Consider the following 24,423-nt stretch of genomic DNA (forward strand, 5'->3'; position numbering starts at 1 on the left):
TGTACTCTAGGTTTATCTAGTGTGTCTAATCTACCGATCAAAGCACTTGCAACCTATCTAAGAAGGTAAAATGCAAGAATATAAATATGGAAACGTAAATATGGTTGAGAATAAACTCGGCACATGAGATTTTTTTCTCGTGGTATCGATGGCATGAATACCATCCCTAGTCTACGTTAGAGCTTCACAAAGGATATGCTCTTGGTCAGCACCCGGTCACGGCTCTTGAGCCCCCAAGTCACAAAGATAATGTCTCCACCCGGATGAATCACCAAGCCACCAAACCACCAAGATAATATCTCACCACTAGCCTCTCTTTCGGTTCCTTGCTGCCGTGATCACTTCGGAGCTTGAGCCACCAAGGCAGGGGTCTTCGCGTCCCCGCACAATCGCCTTGCCACCGCTCCACACCAAGTTGAGGATCAACAAGCTTGTCGGCAAGTCACCAAGACTCCAAGGTGCCGACGTACCACTTAGTATAAGGTTGGATTACTCTTTGATTCACTCTCTAGGCAGCAATCACCTAGCAACACTCTTTCTAGACCTATAAGCACTAATCACTCACTAATCTTGTGCTTAATCGTCTTGGATAATCACTTTAAATACTTTGGTGGCTTGGAGTCTTCTCAGGTGTATATGAACTTCTCTGGACTCCAGCAGCACGCCACTACATCAAATAACTGAGTAAAGGGGTATTTATAGCCTCAAACCCGCGCACTAGCCATTAAACCAACATCTCATAAAAGTTGTTAACACCGGATGATCTGGTGAGAATAATAGTTAACATCGGATCATCCGATGAGTACACTCTCATAAACTAGCCGTTAGAACCTCACTCAAGCCTTTGTGAACACCGGACACTCTGGTGTATACTTCATCTCCATCACCGGACTATCCGGTGATTTATCCTGAGCCATCCGAGCATTTTCTTCTTCTCGGTGTAAATTGCTCTAGTGTAAGCATTCGGTGCACATAACTTCATCACAGGACTATCGGGTGAGTTGACTTCAGCCAACCGAGCCAATGGCACCCTCTCTGGAAATAATGCTCTGGTATGCACAACCTTCATCATCGGATCATCTGATGTGTTGAACTTCATTCTGCCTCTTTACATTATTCATTGTCCAGTGTGTGCAACACTTTGATCACCGGACCATCTGGTGCTTTGATCTTCAACTTCAATGGCTGCAACCTTCTCTAGACAAGATGCTTCGATGTTTATCTTCTCTGATCACCGGACCTTCCGGTGAGGTCATTAGGCCTATCTCCCCTTTGCCAAATATGCTCCGGTGAGTTCAACACCCAGAGCATCGGACCATCCGGTGAGGCAAATCTTCCTAAGACTTCTCCAATTTAGTCCAACTTTGTCCCGGCTGCGGTGGCTTCTTCATATATTTTATTCATGAGACATACTAACATATATTCTTGACAAACATGTTAGTTCCATTGACTATATTATTATTAATCACCAAATTATAATCATGGTCTAATTGGACCATTTTCGCTACAGCAATGAAATGACCAGGGAGCAGCTAGACCGTGCGTTCGCTGCCGGTGTTGATGCGAGTGCCAACGATCTGGTCAAGGAAACATCGTCAAAGGTAAATCTTTGGGTTGGTCCCTTCGGGTATGCATGTTTTGTCTTGGTTGATTTTATTTATGTGCATGGATTTCCGTTGGGGATGAGGCTTCATAGCAGCAATGTATATACGCAGCTCCTTTTCTAAGTTTTAGTTTACTAAGTATCCATCTAGAAGAAAAAAAGGTGTCGGAGTTCACTTCTCTAGGGTGCAGTAGCCAGTAGATGTCATCAAGTGTTAGCTAAATTAATTTAATGAAAATTTTTTGAATAAAAAAAGTGTCATTTGTAGATGTTTAGAAGTAGAGAACCTGAAAGGTCGAACCACAATATCAGTTGCCTTTCATGAGTAGGTGATGTTTTTTGGATATGACAAGAATTTGCAGTATTGATGGTTTCACATATGCATGCACATTATGATCAATTTTTGGTCTCCCGTATTTCATTTTCAGCTCCGCTAAATAATTGAAGCATCATAGCTGAATTGTCATGTCTTAGGTAATGTGCCATAAGTGAAGGATAGTTGGATTATATCTACCTTATAACTTGACAAACAAATAAGCACATTTTTCTACCTTGGGGCTCATGAAAGTCGGTGATGGGTACACATTCGGTTAGGAATAATTATTACATGTTTACCTACATTTATACTGAATGTGAATGATCCGAGTTTTTGGACCATCAAACAGATTTATAGCCTCATGTTATTATCATAATAGAGAAACTAGGAATGTTAATGATCATCTGTGTACCTGCAATGCACGAGTGGAAATCATATGCATTTTGCAAATTTTTCTTTTAATTGGTCCTGCTTGCTCTAGCTGAACATTTGACATCTATTGGTAATATGTTATTTGGTGCGCTATCGATATCACTTAAATAGATAGAGCTAATACAGGCTGGAGATTTCTTTCAGATTGGCTTTTATTTTTGTGCAGCAATTTTGGCTTGACATGTAGGACATCATAAGCTAATTTTGAGGGTTATCAGAGCTGTCACAACATCAAGGTGTTTTGGTTCCATTTTGTTTGTTGAATTCTTCCTACAATTATGCATATTTGTTACAGCATCACTTATGTGATATGGAAATACAAATGGTTATATTCCATTGGCTTCCATGTTTTGGTACGAAATGTGGTATATCAAATTACCACATAATTCAGCTCTAGAATGGTCCAACAGTGTAGGCTTGTTACTTTTGATTTGTTCTACCTTCCAACCAGACATCCTTCTATGTTGGTTCCTTGGTTTATCTCACTATTGCCTATTTTATTGTGTTTTGAGCTGATCTTATTATCCAGCAGATGGACACATATAGGTTGCGTCCTGCAAGATCTACATTTCTAGAAAAGTAGGGGATCTAAATGATCTATTGGACTTGGTTTCTCTTTTGCAGTTGGGTTGCAATAGGTTTCATCCAAATAATCCAAGTGAATAATTTGCAGATATAATATTCAGCTCAAGGTATTGCAACATAAGCTTCCATGTACAGCAGTAGGACTTAAAGGATTCAAAACTTGAGATAAGCAGGTGCATGGCTTAACCCAGCGTCTTTTTATTCTTGGTGCCATGATATTTTTTTTAAAGTCATGGCATGTTTGCAGCATAAGAATGGCACTGTTAACCAACGGTGGAAGAAAGTAAATTCACAGGTACGTAGAAAATTTTCAAGTAAAATGATTCACCATCTTAATCTATAATTACTGTAGTCCTAAGATTGTTTGATTTCTATAATGAAATTAGGAGTACATTAAAGCCATATGTCCCAAAGTTGCGGGGGTCGAGGTCTCCTAAGATGCCCATTGGATGGGTAAGTGGAAATGAGCTCCAACTCCAAATACAATTAATGTTTCTTTATTTGACACTCTTATTCCCTGCCTTATTAGAATTAAATACAGAATAGTCTTCTCAAAGTGAAATTCCTTTGCCATTTACCTCTAAAGCTTATGGATTTTAGTATTACAAGTTTCTTGTTAATACTATGACATAGGCTGATATATTTGGCTAATTAATCTCATGCATACCTTACATGTGTTACTTTGCAACATAGGAGTTTATCCTTTGCAGATATGATTTTGACCGACTATGCTTCCACCCGTGTTCATGCCCTCTGTCATGGGTATCTAATTCATTATGTACGTGATAGAGCCATAAGAAGATGACAATGTTCAGTGATGAATCATGGCTGAACTGTTTTCATGTTTTGATGTAATATTCTCTCTTTTTTATACTTGCCTATGTTGATATATATTGCCATGGGGATTTTAAAATAGTTATGTGTAGGATCTAGGATACCAACTAGAGGGGGATGAATATACGGTTTTAAAACTAATTGCATAGTGATAAAAAAAACTTGCAGAAATAAACTAAAGAACACTAGAGCAATATGAAACAACTAAGTGATATGTCAAGGTTTGCAATCCTAGGGTGACATGCAACAATTTATATTCTCGGAAGATAAATTGCATAAGTTAAATTGCTTGAAAATAAATAGCTCAACAATAAAGTAAATAGCTCAAGAGATGACACTTAAAGTTTATCCCATGATATCGGTGATTTGCCGATCACCCCTAATCCATGTTGAGGTGAGTTCAAGCTTTTAACCGATTCTCTATCAACTATCCAATTCTCACATGAGAAAAGGCTCACATCGAACAACTTGATCTTAAATTGAAATAGAATAATGAACTGCTCAATACCTCGATTCCACTAAAGTAACACTTTACCGCTCCGGCAAGACGTGCTCAAAGCCTCTCACAAACACCACCGTGGCTCATTCACAAGCTTATTTGAAGGGCTCAATGGTGCAACCACCTCCAAGCCATCTAGGAGGCAGCAACCTCCAAAAGTAACAAGTCGATGATGTTTGCTTGAAGGATCATTAGTGCCTCAATGCTCAAATTCTTCAAAGTTATACACTAGATGCTCTCACACTTCTAAATATACAACCATTAAGCTAAGAGAGGGGAGAAGGAGGGCAAGTGCTCAAATGTATTGTAGTGTAGTGCTAGAGTGCCCCCTTGAACCAGCCAAGTGTTTATTTATAGCCCACAATTGAAAATGTGGTTGTTGCTGTTGATTTGACAGCTTTGCGATTCTGGCGGTCAGACCGCCAGCCGTACAACAGCTACTAAAGCGTGATGATTACTCTGGCACTTGTATGACGGTCAGACCGCCCAGTGTCTCGGTCATACCGCAAGCCGAGAACAGAGTAACAAAACTCTCTATTCCCAGGTGGTCAGTCCGGCTGGCCTTGGTGGTTAGACCGGCTAACCTCACGGTAAAACCACCACCTGAGCAGAGGGTCCAAATCCCTCTGTTCCTTGACAATCAGACTGGCCTATACACTGAGTCAGATCGAGGCTAAACTTTTACTGAATATCGACCAAGATTATACAACGATTAGACCGGCCATGCCCGATGGTCTGACCGCCACACATGAAACTCAACAGGATACAACTTTTCTATACAGCAGTATGGCCAGCCACTTCTCGCGGTCAGACTGCCACAACACATAACATCAAAAGACTTTATTTCCTTTGGTTCTTCTCAAACTAAATTCCTATCTCTAGATGAAATGAAAGTTTGATAAATTGTGGCACTTTTGATATCTCAAGTAAACGCACATCAACTCCTCTTAATAGTACATCTCTTATCCTATCAAATCGATCAATTTTCTTCTCTAATCACATTTGACCAGTAAAAGAAAATGCCTTATATTTTATATCTTTGCCTTGAGCTAACTATTTCCATATCTTCCACACATGCTTCTTCTAACTTCGCAACATCTTTGGGACTAATCTTTCTGTAACTTATTTAAACATGTTAGTCCACAAATTGCATATTGTCATTAATTACTAAAACACGAATTAGAGGCTTAGATGCTTCGATCCCCGCTTTTTGGTAATTGATGACAATAACACTAAAAAGTGATGTGATTTTGGTTTTGTGTCCACTTTTAGCACATAGCATAAAGGAGACTCGGAGGTGAGTTTAAGTAGCAAGTAAATCAAGATAATAAATTTAAAGGATATAAATGCTATCAAAACTCATAGTAAGGTAAGCTCTCCCTACATATGAACCCATGAGATTCAAAAAATAAAACAAGGCACAAGATAAGAATATGAATAAATTTGGCGTTGTTTACCTTGTATTCTTGGATCCGAGGAAAGAGATATTATCAATTATGATGACCATTTCAAATATGTCACAAAAATAATTTCCTCAAGACATCCAATAATAATATTAGAACATAAAGATAGAGATGAACAACAAGATAAGAGAATAAATATAGTTCATCACATTATAATACTTAGTGTTCTTAAAACAATACGATCATAATCAGTTCACATACACCAAAAGAAACAAAGATGCAATCCAAGATAGAGTCTTATGAAGATAGCTAAAATAGCTGAAAAGAAATATTATTTCTCGCGCTTCGCTTGTTCCCACTTTTCCCCCTTTGGCATCAAATACCAAAAACTCTAGTCATCTTGAGAAGGATGTGGAGGAGGATAAACATTGTAGAAATGATCAAAGAAGCTAGTGAACTGATTCTCAAGCCGCTATTGTCAAAGAGAGAGGTTGTGAAACATTTCATGTACCTTGGTTGTGAGCATTGAGAGCGGTAATGTCTTCTCAAGCAAGGGAGCTGGACTAACAGTTAGACTGGAACTCCGTCATCAAGGGCCGATAGAAGTTTTGCTAAAAGCTGGCCTCAAAGGAGTTCAAACTCTGATGAAAACCCAACTGGATGGATGTCATGTAAGGATCAAAGAATCCAGCTGGAGGTACCCACTGAGAAGGAACTTGTTTGGAACTGGCTATGCCTAAGGAGGAACATAATCTTGAGGTTCCTCATGCTAACCTTCCTGAGCAGCAGGAATACCCTGACCTCCCTAAACTCTATGAAGAATACTAGGATTCACCTTAAAAGATTTATATCACATAGGCTTAGTTTCACAAGAGGATTGCTGGAAGTTTGACTTCATGAGAACAAGAGACATGATATATGGATCAAAAATATAGATTTGGAGTTACACTCACAATGATCTCATCAATAGCCTTCAGAATGAACTTGCAATAATTTTGTGCATGTTCATGATATGATTGATGATACTCCAGTAATAGTCATGAATTGCATCATTGTTTCCACTCTTAGGTACAAATGTAACTCTCACAATCTTATTGATAGTAGTAGACAACACCTTCAGTTCAGTTATTGTTTCAAGTGTGACTTTAGGAACAACCCCCAGTGGCTCATAGAAGACACTCCAATATTTTCAGCCAAACATTCTTCATCATGCATATTAATGGATCCATAAACAATATCATAAGGAATTCACATAGTATTTGCAAAATCCCTAAAAGAAGCCTCGTATTTTCTGGACCCAGTCATCCACTCAATTTTCTGAGTCTCATGTGATATTTCAACAGTAGCATAAAATTGCCTTATAACTCCATCATTCCAATCATATTTGAAATTAACAAATTCATAAAGACTCAGCTCTTCAAAGATTTCAGCAAGACCATGCATACTAGGTTGTCCTTTCACATAATTCCAATCTATCCATTTTTGTTCATAGATGGTCTTTTTTTAAATATGCCCATAAAATACATCTTGTTGTACCATGGTGTAAAACTGAGATAAAGTTGCATCATTATCTAGAGTATACTGATAGACACTTCTTGCCCTAGTGTATTCAGATGCAGCCCAAGATTTTCTATAACCACTATATGCTTGATAATTAAATTCTTCATCCTCATCACTAGCTTCTTCTCTGACACCAAAATTACCAACAAAGGAAGATGATTCCTCACCATATTTTCCTGAGGGGACATCCAGTCCGAGTCCTAACGACCATTTTCACCAATCTTTTCTTAGACTTAGTTCGACCAGCCACCATCTTTTTCAATCTTTGCCAAAGTCCACTTCCACTAATCATATGAGATATTGCAACGTATTAGATCGAGGAAAAAAGAATGATATAGGATGAAATGGCGAAAATCCCACTGTTGTCTGTGCTGGCGCTCAGACCGGCACAACTCACGGTCTAACCGCGAGCATGCAATAGATCTAAAAGATTGGATTTCAAAGGAAATCATAGTTTTAACCAATCAACTTTTGAGGATATTCTAATTTGGATGCTAGCAATTCATTCCAACCAATTTCATCTCAAATTCATGTCTCAAATATAGATCCTCTCTTTAAACCCTAAGGATGAATAGCTCTTAAAATCCATGGGAAAAAGAGAAGAAACAGAGGGAATACCAAGAGGCCATGACGAAGGAGTCTGCGGTTGGACCGGGGATGATCTCAGATCGACCGTGGAAGAAGGAACGGGCTCCCTTGAGATGGCACCGAGTGCACGTGTTTGTGAGAGATAAAAGAACGAGACATGATGGAGTGATGGGGATAGGAGAAGAAGATAAAGAAAAGAATCGATTCGGTCAGATCAGGAGCTAGTGATCAGATCGCGAGATGGGGTGGTCAGACCATTGGAGTCCAGAGGCTAAAATCCTCTCTGTATAGATCTGGCGGTCAGACCGCTAGAACCAGAAAACTCCATAAATTTTCAGGATTGAGATATGAAGCAAGATTTCGGAACGACTTATGATCTTTAGAGATAAGATTTTTGATAGATCCATATGCAACATAACTCAATCATAACCATAGATGGAGAATCTTGAATTGAGATTTTTGCAACAAATTAACATGTTCAAGAAAGAAATAATCATAAACAATTTGAGCATGTAATTCAATGTATGATGCTAGAACATAAAAACGCATAACATCATGTGTCTAATGTTTCAAGCAACATTAGAGAAATCAATGATGTTGAGCTCATTTCTCAATTTGCAAAAACGACTCCCTCTAAAGGTTTGGTGAAGATATCCGTCAATTGATCTTCGGCCCTCTCACTATCTACTAGGATGTCACATTTGCTTATATGATCTCTAAAAAAATAATGGCAAATATCAATGTGCTTGGTTCTAGAGTATTGGATTGTTTTGTGGCTATTTTCACGGCACTCGCATTATCATACAAAAGAGGCACAATATTAAACTTGACTTCATAATCTAACAAAGATTGTCTCATCCATAGCAATTGAGCACAACAACTACCCGTGGAAACATATTCCGCTTCGGTGGTACAAAGAGCTATGGAGTTTTGTTTCTTGGATGACCATGAAACTAGCGATCTTCCAAAAATTGGCAACTTTCAGATGTACATTTTTTATCTACTTTACAACCTGCATAATCAAAATTCAAATATCTGATTAACTCAAACTTAGCACCTTTTGGATACCAAAGCCCTATACTAGGAGAGTATTTCAAATATCTCAAAATGCGCTTAACGACCTTTAAATGATATTGTTTAGGTGATGCTTAAAACCTTGAACACATGCACACACTAAACATGATATCAAGCCTAGATGCGGTAAGGTAAAGCAAATTATCTATCATTCAACTATAAAGCTTTAATTCTACCGGTTTACCTATCTCATCAAGATCAAGATGGCCATTTATTGCCATGAGAGTCTTGACAGGCTTTGCAACTTACATACCAAACTTTTTTCAATAAATCATTCAAATATTTTGTTTGGCTAATAAATATGCCATCTTTGAGTTACTTGATTTGAAGTCCAAAAAATAAATTCAATTCTCCAATCATAGACATTTCAAATTCTCTAGACATCATTTCTCTAAATTCCTCATAAAAATCCCAAAAATGATATCATCAATATATATTTGACATACAAAGAAATCATTTACAATAGATTTAGTGAACAAAGTAGTATCAACTTTCCTAATTTTAAAGCCTTTTGAAACAAGAAAATCTCTAAGTCTCTCATACCATGCACACGGGCCTTGTTTAAGGCCATAGAGAGCTTTAAAGAGTTTATACATATGATTAGGCTTTTTAGGATCTTCAAAACTGGGAGGTTGTTTAACAAAGATAAATTCACTAATTTTACCATTTAAAAAGATACTTTTCACATTCATTTGATATAACTTGATATATTTAGATGAAGCAAAAGCAAGCAAGATTCTTATGGCCTCAAGTCTAGCTACGGGAGCAAAAGATTCACCGAAATCCAAACCTTCGACTTGAGTGTATCCTTGTGCAAGCAATCTTGCTTTATTTCTCATAACAATTCCTTCTTCATCTTGCTTATTTTGAAAGACCCATTTTGTACCAATAACATTGTGATCTCTTGGATTTAGTCTTTCTACCAATTCTCATACATCATTGCGAGTGAAGTTGTTTAACTCTTCATACATGACATTCACCCAATCCGGATTATTTAGAGCTTCTTATATACGGTTAGGCTTAATAGAAGATACAAAAGAATAATATTCACAAAATAAAGCAATACGAGAGCGGGTTTGAACATCCCTACTAATGTCACCAACAATTAATCAATAGGGTGATCCTTGGTAATGGCATGGTGAACTTTTGGATGGGCTACCGGCTCTTGTGATGTAGTTGGTGAAGCGGTAGCTTGTTGTGATTGATATTCCTCATCTTTTACATTATAAGCTTAAACATGATCATTTGTAGTGAAAGTATATGGAATAACCCAAATTAAGATAGATAGATCATCTTCTTGTTCGTCTTCCTCTTCTGGCTTGATGTCACCTATTGGCATATTCTTGATAGCTCCTCTCAAGTATTCATTACCTACATCATCTAAATTTTCTTGCTCTTCTTGAGAGCCATTAGTTTCATCAAATTTAACATCATGTGTCTGTTTAACCAAACTAGAATTTTAGTTGTAGATACGATAAGCTTTACTACGAGAAGAATAACCAAGTAAGAAACCTTCATCACATTTTTCTTTGGAATTTTGATAAACGAGTACCTTCTTTAGAATATAGCATTTGCATCCAAATACCCGAAAATGTGATATGTTTAGTTTTTTCCAATCAGGAGCTCATATGGAGTCTTCTTCAACAACTGTTGAAAATATAACCTATTTGATGAATGGCAAGCAGTATTAATAGCTTCGGTCCAAAAATTGTCTGAAACATTATATTTCTAAAGCATTTATCTTGCCATAGAAATAAGAGTCTTATTCTTCGTTTCAACTACTCCATTTTGTTCCGGAGTGTATTTTGCTAAGAATTCATGTTTGATACCCTTTTCTTCACACAAATCCTCAACCTTTGTGTTCTTGAATTTGGAGCCATTATCACTTCTCACTTTCTTTACTTTGAACTCAAATTTATTTTCTGCCCTTTTAGCAAAGCTTTTGAAAGTGTTAAAAATAATTATCTATCTTGTAAAAAGAATACCCAAGTATATGAAAAATTAACAACAATGACAAGACAATAGTTATTACCTCAAATATTTACATATGTGGTTGGTCTGAATAAATCCATGTATAATAATTCCAATGATCTTAAGGTTGACATGGAGCTTTTGTAAGGATGTGAGTTTTCCACTTGCTTTTTGGCTTAACAAGCGCTACATAGCTTGTTCTTCTCAAATTTCACATTCTTTAACCCTACAACTAGATCATAATTTAACAAACGATTTACTTGATTCATAGCAATATGACCAAGGCTTCGATGCCAAGCCAACCTTTCGATGACTTTGTAAACAAACATGTGCTTAGTCTTTCATCATTAGAAGAGAAATAACTAGGATGCACACAACAACAAAAAAATAGGTACCTAGCTCAGTACAAATGACATTGTCCGATAAAGATGAAAATAAACAGAGGGAAATCAAGGTGGTAAGATTCAAAATCTGAAGCCTAAAGCCTCCATCAATACAGGGTAAGGAGTGCTCTGACCACCTTGTCTCATCGCGTACATGCTGCTATTACCATCTCTCGAGATTCCTGCTACTGAAGCACAGGCCAAGTACATAGTCAAATTTTCCTCTTATCAAATACAATATTGTTTCTGTATAGCCATATCAATCAACATAGAGCCGCCGCTGCACCTAGTATAAAAGCTTTACTAAGGCCTCAGAGACAGTTGCCCATCATGTGAGCTATGCTACGGGCGGGTAAATATTTGAATCTACCTAGATGATATAAAGGAGTCCTGTGGGCAGCAAGAGTAGCTAGATTTGAGTCTGTAGCTAGATTTTGGATTAGTAGTAGATGTTAGATGATATTCTTTCTAGTTAAGATCTTATTGGTTTCCCGATTGGTTGAGATTCCTCCCTTGTTTAGCACTTGGTTCTTCCCTTGTTTAGCACCTAAATGCCTACTGCCTCTCTCATGCAGATCTCACCATTACTATTCCATAAACCGTGTGATTGATTTGCATGATGTTCGACTATATTTGTACGTGCATTGCACCATCGATTGTATTGAGATTGCTTCTGCTATCATGGTATCATGAGACTGGTTCGCTCCTGCGATCCTTCTTCTGTCCTCCCTCCAACTCTAGTGTGTGCCACCTATTCCCATGCCACCAGCCGTCGCTGCCTGCTCCCATCGCTGACACCATGCTCCACGCCGCCGAGGCTAAGAGTCTGTGCCAAGTTGCTGAACACGCTTGCCAAGAGGAGGAGGTGAGTCGCACCTATGTCGTGGCACAGGCCCAGGCCATGACCGCCGGGATCCACACACAAGCCATCGGTGTCCTCAACATCAAAGTGCTTGTTACCATCATTCTCGATCTTGTGTCCTTGAACTACAGCAAGTGGCGCAACCTCTTCCTCAACACACTCGGCCGATACGATCTCTCCGATCACGTCCTCACCGACGTCGAGGTTGACGCCGATGATGTCCACTGGCATCGGATAGACTACACCGTGCGGTCATGGCTCTACGACACCATCTCCACTGAGCTGCTCAAGGTCGTTATGACACCCGTCTCCACCGCCTGCACCATTTGGATAGGCCTTGAAGATCAACTCATCGGCAACAAGGAGACGCGTGCTCTGCACCTTGACACTCAATTTCATACGTTTGTCCAAGGTGATCTATCAATTTCATATTATTGCCACAAGCTTAAAGGAATGGCAGACGCACTGGGTGATCTCGATGAGCTAGTTCAAGACCGTACGCTCGTCTTGTCTGTTCTTCGTGGCCTCAACGACAAATTTGCCAATATGGTAGCCCTCCTCAAGTGCCGAAAGCCATTTCCATCCTTCATCAATGTTTGCTCTGATCTGCTACTAGAGAAACTCACCATGGCGTCCAAGCTAGGCCCTTCATCGACTGTCCTCATCGCCACCGTGCCCTCGCTATCGGCGGTAGCGGCACCTGTCAGGGCCTCAGCGCTATCCACGATGGTCCAACACCTCCTCCTGGCAACGGCCCCCAGGGTGCTCCAACACCAATAACGCGCCCAACGGCATGCATGCTCCATGCGGCAATGGTTGCAATTGTCGTCGTGACCGTTGTAACAATGGCTCCTCGGCAAACTACGGGCAACACTCCATGTACAATATGTGGACTAAGACATTTCAAGTGTGGCCCGGTTCCGCGGATCCTCGCCAGCACCCAACCGACCCTCAGTCCGGACTCAGCATCGCCCAGCCTCATGCGCAGGTTGCACCCACGCTATTCGGTGCACCGGCTGTCCGGGCCTGCCCCTGTACCCTTGTCTGGCGCCTCAGTGGCCGCAACATACGTGGACGCCCGCACCACCGGTAATGTCGTGGGATCAGAACGCGTTGGAGAATGCGTTCAAGACAATAAATTTCCAACCTCTGTCGACATTAGACTGGTATATGGATTCGAGTGCCACTTCTCACATGATGTTGAACTCTGGTAATCTTCTTGTTTCCCATCCACCCACTTCTTCTTGTCCATCTAACATCATTGTCAGCAACATGTCTTTGCTCCCCGTCACCTCCACATGGTCGGTGTCTTTTCCCACCGCCCATGGTCCCATGCATCTTCATAATGTTCTTGCCACCCCCGCCCCCCACATCATTAAAAATCTTATTTCCGTTAGGTGGTTTACTACTGACAGTAATTGTTCCATCAAATTTGACCCTTATGGTCTCTCTATGAAGGATCTCAACTTCAAGATTATGATCATTAGGTGTTGCCTAGGGCTACCCACTGTGGCTACAGTGCCATCCATGCCCCCCGAGTAGCTGACGTTTCCAGCGCACCTAGCTGCGGTGCACCAGCAACCGATACCTCCGGCGGTACTAGCTGTCACAGTTCCGATTGATCATGTGGCCAATGATCACTCCATGATCACTTGGGGCAAGTCCGGATTTCGCCAGCTGCGTTAGTTCTTCAACCTTCAGGCCGCAACTATTTCACCATTGCCCAAGACTTATTGCAGCACTCTCGCCGATCCTAATTGGTGTGGTGCTATGATTGAAGAGTTCTCCGCATTGTAGGCCAACAACACTTGGGACCTCCTTCCATGTCCTCCTGGTGCCAATATTGTTATAGGCAAATGGGTTTACCCTCCATAAGCTCCATCCAGATGGTTCTCTTGCTTATTACAAGGCACGCTGGGTTCTTAGGGGATTCACTTAATGCCCTGGCATTGATTTTGGAGAGACATTCAGTCCAGTTGTTAAACTTGTGACCATTGGATAGTTCTCACAGTTGCTCTCTCCTAGGACTAGCCCGTTCATCAACTTGATGTAAACAATGCTTTCCTCCATGGCACTCTATTTGAGACTGTGTAATGTGTTCTACCGTCTGGGTTTGTTGACACTGCTCGGCCCAATCATGTATGTCGCATGAACATGTCTCTCTACGTTCTCAAATAGGCTTCTCGTGCGTGGTACAACCAATTTTCCTCCCATTTATTATCTCTTAGTTTCACGAGTGGCAAGTCTGATACTTCTTTATTTATCTACCACCGGGGCAGTGATATGACTTATTTGTTACTATATGTTGATGACATAATTTTGACAGCCTCATCAATGCCTTTGCATCGACATGTCGTATTTGCCTTGCAGCAAGAGTTTTCTATGAAGGACCTGGGACCATTACATCACTTCCTTGGAGTTTTTGTGTCCCACCATGGTGATAGCTTGCTCTTATCGCAGCGCCAGTACATCCTTGATGTCACTGAACGTGTTGGTATGTCTAATTACAAGTTGTGCACAACGCCTATTAACACCAGCTCCAAAGTATCAGCTTCTGATGGTGCACCCGTATATGATCCTACACATTACTTATGTCTTGCCGGCGCGTTACAGTATCTCGCTTTCTGTAAGACCCGCGTTGCCGGGATCTCCTGTGCCTCCTGTATCAGTCCCTGGATTACGTAGCTGATACGCACAGTACAACAGTTGTAGTATCATAGTCAAATTTTGTACAATACATTAACGTACAGTGTACTTTAAGTTACAAACCATATTATCCCTTACAAATATGGCCTAGCGGCCTTCATGAAAAGCACAGCGGAAAAGGACCCAAGCCACAAGCAGCGAGGGTGCGAACACGACACTTAGACTACTCTTCGTCTCCGGCTTCGCCCCCGGCAAAGTTGGCATTATCTTCTTCATCTGAATGACAACAAGAGTGAGTACAAAAGGTACTCAGCAAGCCCTATACTACTTTCAAGGGTTTGATAGATGCATAATGAAGTATTTCAAGGATAAGGCTTTACGGAATAGTTTTAGCGTAAAGCAATTTATGCAGGTATTCAGTTGTATCATCAATGATTAATTTTAAAACCGTTTTAATAGTTCAAAACCAGTAACAAGTTTTATCTGGGAGTTTTCGGTCCTGGGAGGGGCTATACCTCACTCCTCAGTCCCTTTTTATCACATCTGGTGCACACCTAGTACCACACAGCCTCTGGCGATATCGAGCCAGGAAACATCACCATACGGACATCTAGTCCACCCACTCACTCATCAAGACACACGCACCCTGAGTCTAGTCAACGCGATTGCTGCTTTCGCATGTCCATAACCGTGGACACGGCTATTCGAATAGTTTTACACTCTGCAGAGGTTGTATAACTTTACCCACGCGATATGCTCGACCTCCCACTGTTGCATGCAGGGGAGCGAATCATAGCGAGACCCTCCATAACACCTTTCCTGCCGGGCTTTTCCACGAGACACGCCCAAGTACCAGAGCTGCATGCTTCCGAAGGCCAGCATCCCTTTTTAAGCCTTGGCCGGTACTAGAAACCTCCAATCATGCGGGACAGGATAGTACTTGCCTGCTCGTTGCTCTCAGCCTCCTGGTATGATGTCCGACCCAGTCCAGTGAAAGGAAAGTCAAGTCCTGCCCATACAGGACGCATGGTTGTACGTAGTGGCTAGGCTAGACGGGCCGCAATGACTTGGTCCTTAAGCGGCCGGGGTGGGCATCTCCTAGCACGAGTATTCCCACAATACCACATGCCCCCAAGAGCATCCCCTCCCACAGAGGACTACTCTACCTGCCCCCGCCAAAACAGTTTTCACCAGTTTTCACACATCTCCCACCATATCCCACACACCATCAAGGATCTCACATCTATCACAGAATTCATATCCATCAATATTCATGGCATGACTTTAATACTGGACAATGGTAATTTGTCACCTCCGAGGAGATGCAGTTTAAAAGCAACGCCTCTGAGGAGACGTATTCAATCCTAAGCATGCTAGATATCAAGACGTCTTCCATCGTCAATATAGATAACAATAGGTAATCCTAGGGTGATATGTATTCTGGGTGAAGTTAGTTATGGCATGGCGAGTGTTGATAGGATTAACTACTACAAACAATTGCAAAAGCATAATACATAGCACATGCAGTAGTATTCCCAGTTTTAGTTGAGCATGTAGATTATTGGAAAACATAGGTTCAATATGATCAAGGAAAATAGGACTTGCCTTCTCTGGAGTTCTCCTCTTGATTTTGGTCAAAGTCAGGATCCTCTTCAGCCCGAATAATCCCAGCACAGATCTCGCAAAACAAATGTCCTTGTTCCTGCTCTTGCTCCTCTGTAATTCACAACTACGATCAACACGGCTAAACTAAGGAAGAACCGATTATCACCAATTGAAAAGCCAAACAAGTCCTAACGAACACTACGAGGTGATCAATGAGTAGATCTTGATTTTCGATGAATTTCAGCGAAAGAATCGCCGAAATCGGAGCCAGAACGGAGAAGTTACGGTTCTGAGAATATTTAAATCTAGAAAATATGGAAATATACTATTCATGGGTGGGGCCCACTGAACAGTGAAAGGGGCCTGTATGAACAGTGACCAGGTGGGGCCCACTTGGGCTCCACCCGGGCCTGGATGGGCCGGGCCTGGGCCTAGGCCGGGCTCGGATCTACAGTAATGAGCCCGCACAGTGCGGCCTACAGAGTCATCGGGCCGGCGGCCTGTCACGTCCCGAAATCCATAATTGTGTGTTTTAATCCTAAAACATGCAATTTCAGCTTCATGTTCCAGTTTGGGTCACTGGAGCACTTCACTTTGAGTCAATGAGGTGGGAGAAGGAAAAACTAAGAGAAATAAAGGAGCTGGAAGCAAGTCTGAACTTTCCTCTAGGTAAATGGGGCCCACTTGGGTGGAAAATATCTCTTTATAAGTGGGCAACAGCTCTCTCTCCCCTCAAACTTGCCCATACGTACTCGTCACCCACCCCACCATATAAGGCTTTTTGAGGAAGCAAGTTGGAGTTGGCTGTCTCTCTCACTCTCTCTCTTAGGCTCCCTTTTTTTCCCCTTTGGATCCCTACCTCTGGGAGCAAGATCAAGGTACGTATGTGGTACTCACGAGACCACCAGCTCATGGACTACTCGTCCATCCAATTCATTTTCAGTTTCCCCGAAGGAATTCGAGCTGGTTCTGAACTTGTTTGGTGTTCTTTGGGAGAAGCAAGGAAGCAGCAGTTTTTCCTCTCTTCTCCAAGCCATTTTCCGTCGTTTCCTCCTTCAACTGGCGGTCACCAACCTCAGCAAAGGACCTTAGGTGAGTCTGCTAGGCTCCCATGGCAAGTATGCTCATTTTTGGTTGGATAGATCTTGAATCTGGACTAGGGTTGCAAGGTTCTTAAAGTTCTGCAGTCTGGGAACAAATGAGGATTTATATGGATTTGAGTTAGGAATCATGTTGCTAGGCGGTTGAGCAAAGTCTAGACCCTGTACACCCTTCTAGGTATTTTTACTTTTGATTTAGAGAGACTCCCAGGTTAGTTTAGCCCAGTTTTTCCCTTCGTAACGGCTGCTGTTCTGGAGCTGCGCGAGGCTGATTTTACTGTAGCGCCGAGTACTGTTCACCCGAGCACGAGCGCAGTCACCCCGAGCACTCCCGAGCACCCCGGGTACTGTTCACCCGACGCCCCCGGGTACTGTTCACCCGAGCACGAGCGCAGTCACCCCGAGCACTCCAGAGCACCCCGGGTACTGTTCACCCGACGACCCCGGGGGTACTGTTCACCCGAGCACGAGCGCAGTCACCCCCCGAGCACTCCTGGGGTACTGTTCACCCGACGACCCCCTGGTACTGTTCACCCGAGCACCCGAGCGCAGTCACCCCGAGCACTCCCGAGCACCCGGGTACTGTTCACCCGACGACCCCCGGGTACTGTTCACCCGAGAACCCGAGCACGGTCGATCCCGAGGACCCTGGTACTGTTCACCGAGCACCCCCGGGTACTGTTCACCCCCGAGCACTCCCGAGCACCCCGGGTACTGTTCACCCGACGACCCCCGGGTACTGTTCACCCGAGCACCCGAGCACCCATGTACTGATTCACCCCGAGCACCCGAGCACGGTCGATCCCGAGGACCCCGGTACTATTCACCCGAGCACCCCCGGGTACTGTTCACCCCGAGCACCCCCGGGTACTGTTCACCCCGGGTACCCGTGAGTACTGTTCATCCCGGGCACCCCGAGCACGGTTTATCAGGCTTTCCTGATAGCTGATAGCTTGTAAAATTCGTAGTTAATTCGTAGGAACTCCAAACTTTTTGAGACCACTTGGAAAATTCTGGTTTGGACAGTACGATCTTGGAATAATGTTGTCATGTATTGTGGAGCATATTTTTCTTACATGATCGCATTTCATACATGCTCATTACATTGCACGCGTTGCTCTCTGTAGTGAACGCCGATCCGTCGATCCCGGAGGCCGTGGGCGATCGTGAGGCGTCCCACCTTTCTGATTCAGGGCAGCAAGGCAAGCATCGTTCATATTGCACCGTGTCTACTTGAAATTTTAATATGTTATCTACGCTTATGTATACATTGCATGTGTCGGGTACTGAGTTGGGTAGAACCTATGCCAATGCATTATCCCATTTCGGTCACGTATCATGTGTTGTTCCTAGGAGCCTAGTGGTGTCATCGAGGTCTAATTTTAGTTCGCTATGCTTAGTGGTACTTAGGCTTTCCGGTAGAAGTCGACGACGGCGTCCACCGTTGTCGCGAGCCTAGAACTTATTATTTGTTCGCACTTATGGTTGTGTTGATGATGAGTCGGTTTGGTGAGTGGTGAGTTGAGACGAGGTGTGGGCGGTGTTAGGGGTGTCATCTGCTCACGAGGAGTCCTCAGGCAGTTCGGGGAGGGAACCCGGACACCGTAGACCGCTTGCACCGGTTAAGCACCGATCATCGGTGTAGTCGGCTTTAGCACATACCTTACTCACCACATGCTGATATAATGGTAGGCGAGCCGATTACCTTCGCAGACGTGGTCATGTGGGCCTCGTCATAGACGGTGTGAGTCCGGTTTGAGTCCGGGCTTTTAGCGGTATTAGTTTGCTCGGGGAGTAGTTCTAATACCGCCGTGCCGAGCTATGGTTGATCCACATGGTTGGGCCTGGTTGGGAAAGGTTGTCACGGGTACCCCCTTGTGCGCATCTTAGCGGGTGGCACAAGCCGTATGGTCCCTGTGTCGTGTGGGTCCAGGAGTATCCCCCTGCAGGGTGTATAATCAGTTCGAACTGCCGCGCTCTCGGTCATGAGCATCGCTATCGCTTATCTCCACCGAGCGACCATATTTTGGTCGTAGAGTTTCGATGTGGGTTGTGGCATGGTTGGATTGGGGTGGCTTGGTCGGTTTGTGGTTGGTGGTTTGGTGGGAATGGTTTGCTTTTATACACTTGTTGTTCATATATCTGTTCTGATCAGTTGGTTGGCAGGGTTTGAGTCGGTGGTTGGTTAAGTCAGTTGCTTACACCTAGAGTCTAGGTTGCTTACCGCTTAATGAACTTAAACATGTCTTAATCCTTGCTACAGCTTCAAATGCATGATCCTTGGAGTCGAGAATATATATACTCATACTGTGTAAGTCTTGCTAGTACCTTCGTACTAAGGGTGCTGCCCTTAAGTTGCTTTCAGGTTCGCAGGTCGGCGAAGAAGAGGCAGTGTTCGGCTACTTTGTGCCTGCCGATCAGGGTGGCGGGCAGGAGTAGCACCTTCTACTCCGAACTCTGGCGCTTTTGGTATGGAGCCTAAGGGCATACGGCTCCATACTCTTTTGTTGTATAGGTTTTTCTTCCGCTGCATAGTAGTTGTTGTTGTTCCTCTTTTGTGGTAAATTGTGGAAGCAGTTGCTTGTTTAATAATGGTAATCCAGTTTAATTATTTGCTCTCTATTAAACTGTGTTGTGATATTTGAGTTGGAAGGCATGTGTTCCGATTCTGGGCACAAAACACGTGCCGGGACTACCGGAATGGTATTCTAGTTAATCGTCGAGGTTGTGATTATGAATAATGATCCTCCTGATGATTAATTAGAATACTATTTGGACGGTTCCTCACACGGCCTATGGCCTCTAGAACCTGGGCCGGCCCAGGGGGCATGGCCCATTTGCGGTACAGGCCGACCTGGTCGACTGGCCGGCCGGTGGGCCAAGCGGGGGTGCGCGGTAGGGCAGCCCACGGCGCACGCGCGCAGCGTTTGACGAAGTGGAGGGGATTTGGCGTCGGCGGCGAGGGCTACGACGGCGTGGCGCAGAGAAGCTCGCCGGTGATGAGTCTCCGCTAGGGTTTCGCCGCGAGAGCTAGACGCCGGGGCACTACGCGGCACGACGAACTCAACTAACAGCACGGCGACGACGGTGAGCGGCGGCGGCGGTGTCAGATCAGTGCCGGAGGGGGAAGCGGCGGCGCGGCAAAATTTGGCAGCACCTCCCCTGCATGGGGAGGCGTTCTTCCTGCAAGAAAATGGGGCTCTGGGTCCCGAAGACCTTGGCACGATGGCCAGAGAACACACATACGGCGCAGGCACGCGCCGGCGGCGACCAGACGCTGCGGCGGAGGAAAAATGCTCGGCGGCGCGCGACTAATAGCCTCTAAAGGGCTCGGAAACTCCCACTAACTAGCCTAGGGGGATCCTAGGGGGCAAGGGGCTCACCGGAACGGCAGGGACGAGACGACGGCCGGCGGCGAGTTGCGAAGAGCGGTGGCGACGCTTGCGGGCTCCTCTTCGCGGACGGCTTGCGTCGGCTTCTGACGAACGGGAGGCGGCACGGGAACGGCGTCCGACCTCCGATACTCCTTGACAGCCCGTCGGCGGTGTCGACTAATCGGCGAACGACGGTGGCGTAGATCGAGACGGAGGCGGCGGTGATTTGGGCGGCGGTGTGGATGAGGTACGGTGGGGGCGAAAAAAGGGGGAAAGAAAAGGGGAGCCGAAGGCTCATATTTATAGCCGGAGGGGAGCGGGGCAGCGGCAATGGCGCGAGCACGCAGCGCATTGTGCTGGCCCGGTGAGTACGGCGGCGAGCGGCGTGGAAGGCAGCGAGGCGCGTGGCGTGGCAGCTTCGCGCTGCTTCGGTATGGGCGCGGGCGCAGAAGTCTCCGCGGCAGGGCATGGGCGAGTGGCGCTGTGAGAGGGAGGGGGAGAGAAGAGAGAGAGAGAGCGGTAGCTCAGGGGAGTGAAGGACGGCGGTGAGCGGCGTCCTCACTGGCGGCGGGAGAAAGGAGAGAGGAGAGAGGAGACGCTTGGTCGGGCGGTTGGATGACGCGCGTCGTGGCGAACGGCTGAGAGGAAAGCGTACACGGGCGCGGACACCTTCGTGCGCGGGCGTGCCAGCGGCCGAGACGTGCGGCGGGCTGGGCTGAAAGACGGCCCAGGCGTGGGGATAGGAAGGGCGGGGCGGCCGGATGGGCTGGGAGACGGTATGGGCCGCGCCAAGGAAAAGAAGAGAGGCCGGTGTGGGCTAAGGGAGAAGAAAGGAAAAGAAACCGGCCCATGGGGAAAATTAGAGAAGTAAAGAGAGAAGAGAAAAAGAAAGAGAGAAACAAACATGAAGTTTGAAATAATTCAATTTGGCAAATTTTGAATTTGGAATCCTGACTTGGATTAAGATCAACTCCAATTAGATTGAAGTTGATCCATTTTGGATATCTGGTTTAAAGGGGATTTGAAGCTGAAATTGATTTTTGAGCTGACCAGAATCTAAGAGTAGGTTTGAATTGAGAGACATTCACTTCAAACCTCCACACAAAGAATCATAAAATCCAATAATGCATGACAGTCAACCTAATGTAGTGATCTTGCTAGAATTTGCACTGGTAAACTTTGGAACAACTAGTCAACTCCATACCTCCAACACGTGTGAAGGTGTATGTACTGGCATACATACACATCCCTGTACATGTACTAGCTTACTTAATTATCCTCAAAAAGTTTTAATTTGGAGCTAATTCTGTAATTATACAATATGCTAAACACAGGGTGTTACACTTTCACTCGTCTGGATATCACTTATGACATACGATAGGTTTGTTTGCATATGCATGATTCTCGGGAGCCCCATTTTGCCTTAATCAAGCGCATCCTGCGCTACCTTCAAGGTACTTTGGACCATGATTTGCATCTTCATCGCACTGACACTACATCCCTTGTTGTCTACTTCGATGTTGACTGGGTTGGCTGTCTGAACACTCGTCGCTCCACTTCAAGATATTGTGTTTTTCTTGGAGATAATCTCATCTCCTAGTCGTCTAAGTGCCAACATGTTGTGTCCTGTTCTAGCGCCGAAGCCGAGTATTGAGTGGTTGACAACGCTGTTGCTGAGACCACCTGGCTGCGACAGTTGCTTCTGGAGCTTCACTGTCCTCTTCAACATGCCACCATCATCTATTGTGACAATGTCAGTACGGTGTATCTCTCGACGAATCCTATGCAACATCAACGAACCAAGTATGTTGAGATTGATCTTCACTTCGTCCGTGAATGAGTGTCCGTTAGTGTTGTACGTGTGCTACATGTGCCTACTTCCTCACAGCATGCGGACATCTTCACCAAAGGTCTTCCGTCGTCTCTCTTCACCAAGTTCCGGTCCAGTCTGAACTTCTGACCTACTACTGTTCAGACTGCAGGGGGAATGTTGGACGATATCCTGCCTAGTTAAGATATTTTTATTGGTTTCCTGAATGGTTGAGATTCCTCCCTTGTTTAGTGCATGATTCTTCCCTTATTTAGTGCCTAAATGTTTGCCGCCTCTCATGCAAATCTTAATGGTGCTATTCCATAAACTGTGTGATTAATTTGCATGAAGTCCGGCTATATCTGTAAGTGCATTGCACCGTCGATTGTATTGCGATTACTTTCGCTATCAGTAGAAAGCATGCTGCTTTGAATATGTTCAGTTCTGCAACTCTTCGGGGGCTATGGAAGCTACGAAACCATCTCTGTTTTGAGAATGGAATCTGGAAGAATGTATCGACCTTATGGCAGCGTGTGATCCCCACGCTAAAGAGTTGGATGCTGCTATGTCCGACAAGACATTTGGAGACATACAACCGGTGGTTAGCTGGATTGGAGGGGGTGATGGCAAGACCGGAGAGGTAATGCTGTGAAGGTCCGAGCTGATGAACCACAGGCTGTGCGAAGTTCAGGATGAAGCGCTCTGAGTTGAACTGTGTGGTGTTTTTACTTTTCTGATCGATTCAAGTTGAGTTCTTAAAAATGCTGTAACGCTTAAACGGTGCTGTAAACGTTTTGGTCCTGTTGCAACGCATAATGGACTGGGGCTTTGTCCCTAGAACTTAAAAAAATAAAGGAAAAAATGCTTGCCGTTCATTTCCTTCTCGCTCCCTAAACAAGCAGCAGCTCCTGTCCTGCACTCGTGTCGTGTGTAGCAGATATGCGGCTTGGGCTTGGGTCGTTAGACCGATACGCCCGTTGCGGAGAGGGGCGCGGCCCAAGGGCCGTGAGGTGCCGTTGCTGCCGAGGAGAAGCGGGCGAATAGTGCGGGCCACCTCGGCGGGGTCGTGGCCCAAGCGCTTCATGTCTCTGCCACACCTCGGTCGCTCGGTGTCCATGGACGGCGACAGCCACAGCATCGCGGTCGCGGGTGGGTGCCCCGGCCGCATCACGCCACAGAGACAGCCGAAGCTGGCGTCCAAATTCACCACACCTCCATCTCCCCGCCGACTCGTCAAGTGCCAAGTGACATCCAGCAGCGTCGGCCCGCCCCACCACTCCCATCCGCATGTTCCGTCCACCTCGCCGGGTCACCGTCGCCATCCTTCCTCCGCGCGCGGCAGCCGCCTCGCCAGCCGATCACGGCTCCCTCAGCGGCGCGCGCGCGCGCGCGCTCAAACGGTCGACTCGACAAGACGCCCCACCCGACGGCCGGCCCAAGTAACCCAAAATCCACCACTCCCCCACGCCAGGACACCGTCATCGATCGGACCGGGACCGGGACCGATGTGGCCGAGATCCAGGCGCGTGGAAGCCAGCGGCCACGGAGCAGTCACGCACGCACAGGCGCGTCTGGCGGGGCACGTACCGACGCACCTACGCGCGTACGTTTCGTTCGGTCCCAGGCGGGACCTGAACGTACGTATGCATGCGAGCGGCCGTGACATACGTCCTCGGTAGATCTGCACACCCAAATGGATCTAATCTAAGCGCACCTGCACATGTCAGTGACGTTGCGCAAAACATATCTGGAGCAGGGTTCGCAAATGCATCAGTTAC

At 44.8% G+C, this 24,423-nt stretch overlaps 1 protein-coding gene across 1 annotated transcript; it reads left to right on the forward strand.

Annotated features, from left to right (window-relative positions):
* Positions 1 to 12,047: 12,047 nt before the first annotated feature.
* Positions 12,048 to 12,890, forward strand: LOC133925492 (uncharacterized). Its single transcript, XM_062371406.1, has one exon. The coding sequence runs from the start codon at positions 12,048 to 12,050 to the stop codon at positions 12,888 to 12,890; it is 843 nt and encodes a 280-aa protein (XP_062227390.1).
* The last annotated feature ends 11,533 nt before the right edge of the window (positions 12,891 to 24,423 follow it).

This window comes from Phragmites australis, chromosome 7 (genome assembly GCF_958298935.1).
Source record: "Phragmites australis chromosome 7, lpPhrAust1.1, whole genome shotgun sequence".
NCBI classification, from domain to species: domain Eukaryota; kingdom Viridiplantae; phylum Streptophyta; class Magnoliopsida; order Poales; family Poaceae; genus Phragmites; species Phragmites australis.

What these genes read in the sequence shown, in the direction of transcription:
- LOC133925492 (XM_062371406.1), top strand. Translation starts at nt 12,048, where the DNA reads ATGCTCCACGCCGCCGAGGCTAAGAGTCTGTGCCAAGTTGCTGAACAC.